This window comes from Bidens hawaiensis, unplaced genomic scaffold (assembly GCF_021521415.1).
Source record: "Bidens hawaiensis isolate Kalapana, Puna unplaced genomic scaffold, B.hawaiensis_p1.1 tig00051184_1, whole genome shotgun sequence".
NCBI classification, from domain to species: domain Eukaryota; kingdom Viridiplantae; phylum Streptophyta; class Magnoliopsida; order Asterales; family Asteraceae; genus Bidens; species Bidens hawaiensis.
In genome coordinates, this window is record NW_027499159.1 from 57,241 (window position 1) to 67,521 (window position 10,281).

Here is a 10,281-nt window from a genome sequence, read left to right on the forward strand (position 1 = left end):
TCATGTGGTATCTTCTCATTAGTGTAGTGACTGATGTGATACAAACCTAATAATCTTGCTAAGTTTGATGTGGTGATTCATCCAAAGACCATGGTATGTTTCCTTACACGTCTCTCCGAATAATAGGCAAAAAGGTGATTACCCAATCATACACGAGCCCGTTGCTGTCTTGGTCTATCAAAATTAAATTTACAAATTATATGAGCGTCAAAAGATTTATATGCAGTTGAAAGTCTATCAATGTTGAATGAAGCATAAAGAAAAACATTGAAAAGAAAATCAGAATATTGCTTCAAAATATTATTAAGAATAAATAAAATATCTTGACTTTAAGGGGCACCAAGGGAACTACAGGAGTGGGGCATTCAAATAAGTCCTAAACACTCTGAATGTAAGGCATGTAATTCCGGATGGATTGTAAGCCCGACGTTCAACCTTGAAGTCGGATATATATATCTATGACTGCTCAAAAATAAATATTTTGACCAACGCATCAGGGGGTTGAAGTCAAATTGGGGTGATTGCAGAAAGCTAAATAAGCTTTGAGAAGAGATAAGGAACAACCTGAAGTCCAAAGTGTAACCATTCCCACTCAAGCTCTTAATTGAATCTTAAGCATATCACGAAAGGTATAAGAATCATGTTACTTCCACCTAGTGTCAACCTGACTTAAATCATAATAAGGCTGAAAATGAAATGGTGTGACAGTTATTAGATAATCTGATCCCATGTTGAGATCTTTCCAAATGAATTAAAATGAATTTTATTCTAAACTGGATTTTGATCTCTTATTTCACCTTAAACAAACTGTTTAGGTCAGCTCATCAAATTGAAATGATCATTTTTAATTCAAGCAGAAAAACTTTGCTTACTAAGCATGATAACATTGTGTCAAGCATCTTATGTGACTTGTATGAATTATCAAGTGTTTCGAGCACGTATCTTACCTTCGAGCATACTATTGACATGAAAATTTGCTATCAAGTGTTTTGAGCATGCATCTTACTTAGGGGCACCCACTATGATGTGAAAATGGATGTCTTGTGTTTCGAGTATGATTGCATGATGAATTGTAAGACCTAAGTTTTCGAGCATAGAAGTATGCTAGGTGTCTCAGTATGACCGTTCGAGCTTAAGGAAATGGATATTTTTGTTAAATAGTTCGAGCAAACTTGCGTGCTAGACCCTTAGGTTGTGCATTCGAGTACAGGCGTAGGAATGATTTAATATGCTAAGGCTTTCGAGCATAAGGGTACATCGAGCACATTGAGGTTTAGCAATCTAGGTGAGTCGAGCAAAGGTTACAACACTTAAGAATGCATTTGGAGCATAGGATATTGTCATGATAGATTTCTAAGTATCTCGAGCATGATGCATAGTCAAGTAGGGTTAGATTGCAGGTGTGACTCAGGCATACATAATTGAGTAAGATTTTACTAAGTACATTCGAACAAACTAACCCTCGAGTATGATTCAATACTCGAGCATGATATAATCAAACATCTGGCTAAGGCATCGAGCACAAGTCTATTCGAGCACATTGCATCGAGTATACTAGTGCTCAAAGGCACAATATTCCAAGTACTATGAACAAGGGTTGTACTATGTGCTCGTGTACAGTGGGAGACAGCTGTTGCTTTGGCTGTATGCTCGAGCAAGGGAGGTACATTAAAGTTTGAAATTAAATGACAACTGTCGAGTGCTAGACGACAAATTGAGGTACTGTACCACCCAAACGTTAGATATAAAAGGAGGACTTAGAAACTTTTTCACATATTTCTTCCTCTCTCTTATACCTAAACACAAAACCCTCTTGCTCGTGCTGTCTTCCGCTTGCTGGATTACTCTAATACTTGCTCAATTTTACTTTGAATACAGCCATTAGCTCTGTTTCGACTTCGATAAGACATCGTTATTCGATAATCGTCACACCGATTTTGAAATTAGGGTTTCCAATTGATTTACGAACTAATTGTTTACTTGTTTGTGCAGGTACGCATATTACTACGGAACAGGTTATTAAAGACACTAAAATCATCTACTTTAATTATTAGTTCTGCAACTTTGTATACTGACATATGTTTATTTTGCAAAACTGATGGCCTTAAAGTTCGAGAAGAGGCACAATATGTGCGCTCAGTTGGAGCTCGATAATGACAATCAAGAATTGGAGCTGATGTTAAACTTTCTAAGGAACTCTAACTTGAGAGTAGCTCTTACTTAAAGCCCCACAATTTACAGACGCGCACGCGCACTCTTATGGGGCTAACCACTCTCACTAGTCCTAGCAGAGGGTGCGAAGCACCCGACGCGCACGCGCATGGACACGGACTCGGACTCGGACTAGGGCGATGGGCGTAATGTGGCGTTTTGATGGCACACTTGGCACTTCGCACGCTCGCGTAGGGCCGCTTTAGTATTTTTGAACTATGGAAAATAGACCAAGACGTGACAAGATACGAAAGTTCAAGGACTGAAAATAAAGTTTCTTGTTTTCAGACCCCTCGCGCTACGCGACGGGTATACATATTAGATCATCGCGCTACGCGATGCAGTTTCCTATGAGTTTAGAAAAAGGGGCGTCGTGCTACGCGATGGTCCAGAAGGAAGGGGGTATTGTGCTACGCGATAACCCGGTTAAGTAACCGGATCAACCATGTGTCAACACGTGGCAGATTCTGGTGGATTGCGGCATCGCGCTACGCGATGGCCTATGGAAAGGCCCATCGCGCTACGCGATGGTGGTCAAAACTTTGCCTATAAAAGATTGCTACGGGTTTGAAGCATTCTCATTTCATTTTCACACTCACTTTCACACACACAACCTTGGGAGACGTGCCCGACTCGGGTTAAATACATATATGTCTGGATCCTTACATATATGTACTGTAGTGGGGACACTACAGACATACCGACCATGAGGCAAGTGACAGTCTCTAGGGCGACTGAAGTCCGATTATGTGGTTTGTTCGTATGTTTAGCTCCGATGAGATGGGATTGAGACCCACTGAGTCATTGAACACTATTAGTGTTGTGTCATTACGAATTGTGAACATGTTTTATTGAGTCAGCGTATTCACCAGCATATAGCTGGCATATTTTCAAACTGTTTTCAGGTAATCAAGAGTAAGGATATGCTAGTGGAGATAGAAGATCACTAGACATAGAATATAGCTGGTGGCTCAGCTAATTTTGTATTGAGGCATATATATATTAAACTTGTTTTTAAATAAGTAATTTTGTAAAACAATCAAGGGTATTAAATTCCCTATGCTATGAAAGTAAATATTTTAAAGTAACATTTTCCGCTGCAAACTTTGATAAATTGACAAAAGTGGTACCAACTGTGAGTCACACGCCTAGGCCCCAAGGCAGGGAGTGACAGGTTGGTATCAGAGCCATCGGTTTTAGCGAATTAAGTATTTGATACAAGTACTTAGGCTTTAACCAATTTAAGTATATGAAAGTACGGATAAGATATATGCCTTTGGTAAATTCTTAGAGATAGTAACTAATAGTTACCTCCTATTTCTCTTCTATAGAATGTCGAAAAGAGGAAATTCCAACGTTGAAGTTAATAGTGGACCCTCAAAGAATACAAGAGGGAGATTGAAGAAAAATATTGTAAATCAGGAAGAAAATGCTACCCCTCCTGCTAGTGATCAATTCGTGAGAAAAGGAGATATGCAAGAACTTATCGCAAGAGGAATAGCCAAAGCTTTTCCAGCTATGCTCGAGACTATGAGGAAGAAAGAAACATCGAGCAATGAGAAATCTAACAAGTCTAAGAGGGAAGAAGAAGAAGAAGAACATGTCAGCTCTAATGCTGATAGTGAATATGAAGAGAAGAAAACCAAGAAACAGAAGACTAAGAAAGGCTGTAGTTATAAGACATACCAGACGTTTAAGCCCAAAGAATTCTATGGAAGCGATGGTGTTATTGTTGCATTTGGATGGCTTGAAGAAATAGAAGCCATTAATGTTATCAGTAAGTGTTCTGAGGAAGAAGCAATTTAATACGCATCTCAATTTTTTAAAGGAGAAGCTCTGCAATGGTTGAACACTCTTATACAATCCAAGGGTAGACTAAACATGTACAACTTGAGTTGGGAAGAATTTAAGGAGCTCGTAATTAGGAAGTTTTGCCCAATGAATGAGAAAGATGAAGTTCAAATCAAGTTTTTAAATCATAAAGTTGTTGGGACAAATCTCAAGGACTACAATACTAAGTTCTTAGAGTATTGTAGGATAGTACCACACTTGGTAACACCGGAAAATAACAAAGTCACCCGTTATATCTGGGTTTACCAAAGGAGACAAGAGATACGGTCAGATCGTCTCTACCTCAAACAATCGATTCAGCCATGGAGTTGGCTGGATACATGATGAATGGGTTGATCAGAACTCGTGAAGAGGAAAGGAAAGAGAACGTGTTCAAGAAGGAAGTTGCATTTAAAAGGAATGATAGGAAAAACAAGAAACCATATTGTGGAGAAAAGAAAAACTCTCAGTCATCAGTTCCATTGTGTAAAATATGCAATCGAAAACATTTTGGAAGGTGCAGGTTTAATCAGTCACTTACCTGTATCAATTGTAAACAAGTGGGTCATGCCACAACTGATTGTTGGAAAAATAAGATTGCTTGCTACGGCTGTGGAGAGATGGGACATTTTTAGAATGAACGTCCGAAGAAGAAAACTGGAGGAGATGGTGCAAGTGGTAGTGGAACCAAAAATTAAGGAAGAAAGGGAAATAGTGTTTTTGTGCTCAACACCGAAAAGGCCGCTGAAATGTCGGACGTCATAACCGGTACGTTTCTCGTCAGTATTGTCTATGCTAGGGTTTTGTTTCACGCGGGTGCAAACCAAAGTTTTATAGATAAGAAATTTTGTAGTCTATTAAATGAACCCTTAGTTAAGTTAGACAAATCCCTCGTAGTTGAAACGGCCGACGGTAATCAGGTTAAAATATCCGAAGTTTTGAATAGAGGCAAAATTCTATTAGCAGGACATGTTATACCTGTACAGTTGTTACCCATGACATTGGCAGGCTTTGATATTGTCTTAGGAATGGATTGGTTATCTGATAATCAAGCTCGTATCTTATGTGATAAGAAAGCAATTGAAATTTGTGCAAACAGGAAGACAATTCAAATAGCCGGAGACAAAGATGGAGGTCATGTTAGCTTAATCTAGATGATTAAAGCTAATAAATGTCTACGTAAAGGATGTTTGGCATTCATGGTATATGTAACGGAGAACCTAAAGAGAAGAAATTAGAAGACGTATCAATTGTCTCAGAATTTCCTGATGTTTTCCCAGAAGAATTACCGGGAATACCACCGGAGCGTGATGTTGAATTTAGAATAGACTTAGTACCTGGAACCGCTCCAATAGCTAAGTCCCCGTATAGACTAGCTCCAACGGAATTGAAAGAATTAAAGAAACAGTTAGATGAACTGTTAGAGAAAGGAATTATAAGACCAAGTTCTTCACCTTGGGGAGCTCCGATTCTATTTGTGAAAAACAAAGACGGTTCGATGAGAATGTGTATTGATTATCGGGAGCTAAAAAAAGTAACAAGCAAGAATAAGAACCCACTCCCAAGAATCGACGATTTGTTTGATCAACAACAAGGAGCAAGTTGTTTTTCAAAATTTGATTTACGTTTAGGTTACCATCAATTAAAAGTCCAAGAAGAAGATATTCTAAATACTGCATTTAAAACCAGATATGGATATTTTGAATTCACGGTCATGCCGTTTGGACTTACCAATGCTCCTGCGGCATTCATGGATATGACGAACAGAATTTATAAACCTTATTTAGATAAATTTGTAATCGTATTCATAGACGATATACTTATTTATTCTATATCGGAAGAGGATCATAAGGTTCATCTCATAATTTTGTTTGAACTGCTACGAAATGAGAAATTGTATGCAAAGTTTTCTAAGTGTGAATTTTGGCTGCATGAGGTACAATTTCTTGGTCATGTTATCAATGCAAATGGAATCCAAGTAGATCCCGCCAAGATCGAAGCAATAGCTAAATGGGAAATTCCAAGATCACCAACTGACGTTCGAAGTTTTCTAGGTTTAGCTGGATACTATAGAAGATTTATCGAAAATTTCTCCCATATAGTAGTTCCCTTAACTTCTTTAACCCGGAAGAATGTCAAGTATGAATGGGGAACCAAGCAACAAGAAACATTTGATTTACTTAAACAAAAGCTTACTAATGCACCTATACTGGCTTTGCTAGAAGGTACAGAAGACTTTGTTGTATTTACTGACGCATCTCATTCAGGTATGGGTTGTGTACTAATGCAACGAAACAAAGTAATACCTTATGCTTCTCGTTGATATAACGTTTATTATACTTGAATCCCGTTTATATTTTATCTAATATTTTATTAGTTTTGGTCGGTTTCTTGAAAGATTTGTATTACTACTAACTTAGTTTTATGTTTTAGGTTTCGGGTTATAATTCCGGTGAAAAGAGGGCGATAAACAAGCAAAAACAAGCCGAACCGGAGAACCGACGCGTCAGGAAATGAACCGGACCGAACCAGGAGTGAACCAGACCCCCCCCCTTTGACCGGTGCGCCGCGCGACGGGGGAGGAGAAGCCCGCCGCGCGGCGCGGCGTGGTGTGGCGGTGCCCGACTTCCAGAATCTTCCGTGTGTTGGTCGACTTAACCTATTTTTGGACCCTTGTTGCCTATATAAAGACCCCTAAACTCACCATTAAATATACCTTAACCCACATCCGAATTTGGTGAATCCCGAGGAAACCGAGAAGAATTTTCAGCAGCTTTGGAATCGAAGAATCAGCTGGTGTTGCGCGCATTGGTTGAAGACGAAGAACGCGGGTTTTATCTTTTGTTTCTTTCGTTTTCGTTTTTTTTACACCATGAATTCTTGTTTGTTTGTTTCGTTTAAATTTAAGATGCTAAGCTAAACGTTATAGACTTCCTAGGCATATGATGAACTTACATTGACGTTTTGATTTGACTTGGGATTTATTTAAGTTATGTTTTTTTATGATTTAGTAAAAGATTTGCTTATAATTAATTGACGCGTATGATTGCTTAGGATTGTTTGATGAGTTTTATTCCATAGTTTTCCTTGATTATTGTTTGTCATCTGATAGGATTGCTATTAGGTCAATTACTCTGTGTTCTTGATTATTTTATGATTTGATTTCGCGATAAGATCATAGGAATAATATTGTTAAATAAACCTAAGTGAGCTGCTAACCTAAAATCTGTAAAGTGCTAGGTTATTGATAAGTCTTTACTATTTAATCTCGCTAGATTTAGTTCTTCGTGAGGAGTCCGTCTAGGGTTGATTATTTATTATTGTTTATCAAATCAATTAATCATAGTAAATTGCCTTTTATTTCTGCGCTGTAAGTTAGGATTTCGTATAAAGGAACTAAATTGTAAACAAATTGAGTGACCGTAAGCGAACTTGATTTTTAATACTGGTGTGCGTTAAAACTTGTTAGAAATCCATAGGTTTTCTCTTGAGAAGGGTCAGGGGTACTATTCTGGTTTTCTTTTAAGTATCTATTTTACGATCCCATACCATAACTAAATATTTTCCCGAGTCAATTCACTACCGAAATTTAAGGGAGTCTAGCCTAGGTAGTTTTCTCATCATCATCTTATTTTCATAACAAACTTGGCTTTCGTTTAAATTACTTGTTTTCTTAATTAGTTTTTAATTATAGTATAAATTAGTATTTTAAATAAAATTCCCCCAAATAAATATAAATAAATAAGTCGTGTTTTGTAGTCGAGTCTAATTAGCTAGTAAAACGTAATTTAAAGAGTCTCGTGGGTTCGATATCCAGACTTACTTAGCTTTACTAGAGTCGACCGGTTCACTTGTCGGTTAGTAGTTTAGTCGAGTTTTAGAGAGTCTAGAGTATTACTTAGTGTTATTTTTAGTTAAATTAGTTAATAAATATTAAACTACTTCAAGCACACCACTCGTCAATTGAAAGTACACGAAAAGAATTATACAACTCATGATATAGAGTTAGGTGCCATAATTTTTGCCTTGAAGTTATGGAGACACTACTTATATGGAGTTAAGTTTATCGTGTACACTGATCATAAGAGTTTAAAGCACATATTTGATCAAAAGGAACTTAACATGCGTCAAAGAAGATGGATGGAAACCTTAAACGACTATGATTGTAAAATCACCTATCATGAAGGAAAAGCAAATGTAGTAGCTGACGCAGTGAGTCGCAAAGAACATGAAAAACCGAAGAGGGTTAGAGCCTTAAGACTGGAACTACAAATAGATTTGATTACACAAATCAAGGAGGCTCAAAAGAAAGCAATAGAAGAAAACCAAATCTCCGAAGAAAAGCGTAATGATACAATCGACTCTTTAGTTAAAGGAGATGACAATGTACTCAGACTTGGAAACAGAATCTGGGTACCGAAGATTGATGGTTTACGTGAAAGGATTATGAGTGAAGCTCATCGATCGAAGTATATGATGCATCCCGGTAGTGATAAGATGTATCAGAATCTTAAGCCTAACTATTGGTGGAACGGGATGAAAAAGGATATTGCTCTATACGTAGCCAAATGTTTAACATGTTTGCAAGTTAAGGCTAAGCATCAGAAACCTTCAGGTTTGCTACAACAACCTGAACTACCCGTTTGGAAATGGGAGATAATAACAATGGATTTCATTACGAAACTCCCTAAGACTACTCGTCAGCACAATGCTATTTGGGTCATTATTGATAGGTTAACTAAGTCTGCTCATTTCATACCTATCAATGAATCTTACTCTATGGATAGATTGGCACGAATATACGCGAATAACATAGTATCATTACATGGTGTGCCGTTATTTATCATATCCGATCGATATAGTAGATTTACTTCTCATTTCTGGAAAAGTTTCCAACAAGCGTTCGGAACTCAATTGAATCTTAGCACTGCTTATCATCCTCAAACTGATGGGCAGAGTGAAAGAACAATTCAAACGCTTGAAGATATGTTCCAAGCTTGTGTGATTGATCTAGGAGGAAGTTGGGATAATCATCTTCCTTTGATGGAATTCTCGTATAATAATAGTTACCACACAAGTATTCAGGTCACACCTTTTGAAGCATTGTATGGACGGAAATGTAAAACGCCGGTATGTTGGTCTGAAACTGGAGATAATCAAATGTCTGGACCAGATATAGTCCAAGAAACAACGGATAAGATATTGCAAATCCGTGAACGACTTAAAACGGCAAGAGACCGACAAAAGAATTATGCTGATGTTCGCCGTAAGCCGTTAGAATTTCATGTAGGCGATAAAGTTTTGTTAAAAGTTTCACCATGGAAAGGTGTTGTGCGATTCGAAAAGAAAGGAAAACTAAGTCCGCGTTTTGTAGGACCATTCGAAGTGTTAGAACGAATCGGTACTGTAGCTTATCGTTTACGATTGCCAGAAGAGATGAAAGGAATACATGACGTATTTCATGTATCTAACTTACGCAAGTGTCTGGCTGATGAAACTTTAGCCATGCCTTTAAAGGATGTTGAAATCAATGAGAATCTAAAATTTGTACAACAATCTCTACAAGTTGAAGATTTCCAAGTTAAGAAACTTAAACGTCGAAAGCTAAAGTTAGTCAAAATAAGATGGAACTCCCAAAGAGGACCAGAATTTACTTGGGAGTTAGAATCGGAAATGAGAAAGAAGTATCCACATCTGTTCTAGTGAATCTCGAGGACGAGATTCATTCCAAGGTGGGGAAGATGTAACACCCACAAAGTTTAGGTCCAAATTTGACAAGTTTATAAAGATAAAGGACCAAAAGTAATTATGAGAAAGGTAATGGGAAAAGTATGATAAAGAAAAGAAAGCAATTTTATGTTAAGAAAATAAGTAAGGAAACTCCATCCCACATGGAAAGTGAGAAAGAAATAGAAGTACTTTATAAGAGGGAGTTTTCCATGGTAATGTTCTTATGGGGCTAACCACTCTCACTAGTCCTAGCGGAGGGTACGAAGCACCCGACGCGGGCACGGACTCGGGAGATGGGCGTAATGTGGCGTTTTGATGGCGCACTTGGCACTTCGCACGCTCGCATAAAGGACGCTTTAGTATTTTTGAACTACGGAAAATAGACCAAGACGTGACAAGATACGAAAGTTCAAGGACTGAAAATAAAATTTCTTGTTTTCAGACCCATCGTGCTACGCGACGGGTATACAGATTAGATCATCGCGCTACGCGATGCAGTTTCCCATGAGT

The 10,281-nt window shown here is 37.9% G+C and overlaps 1 protein-coding gene across 1 annotated transcript; it reads left to right on the plus strand.

Annotated features, from left to right (window-relative positions):
- The first annotated feature begins 5,227 nt into the window (after window positions 1–5,227).
- On the plus strand, window positions 5,228–9,744 carry LOC143598882 (uncharacterized). The gene is made up of 3 exons (XM_077076979.1): window positions 5,228–5,582; window positions 8,228–8,656; window positions 9,215–9,744. The coding sequence occupies exons 1-3, from the start codon at window positions 5,228–5,230 to the stop codon at window positions 9,742–9,744; spliced, it is 1,314 nt and encodes a 437-aa protein (XP_076933094.1).
- Window positions 9,745–10,281: the final 537 nt, after the last annotated feature.

Bases quoted from the DNA above. Each gene is read 5' to 3' on its own strand.
- LOC143598882 (XM_077076979.1), top strand. From the start codon at position 5,228: ATGTTTGGCATTCATGGTATATGTAACGGAGAACCTAAAGAGAAGAAA. The intron at 5,583-8,227 runs GCAAGAATAAGA...CCTATCATGAAG, and splicing joins GGAGCTAAAAAAAGTAACAA to GAAAAGCAAATGTAGTAGCT. The intron at 8,657-9,214 runs GTTTGCTACAAC...TGTCTGGACCAG, and splicing joins TAAGCATCAGAAACCTTCAG to ATATAGTCCAAGAAACAACG.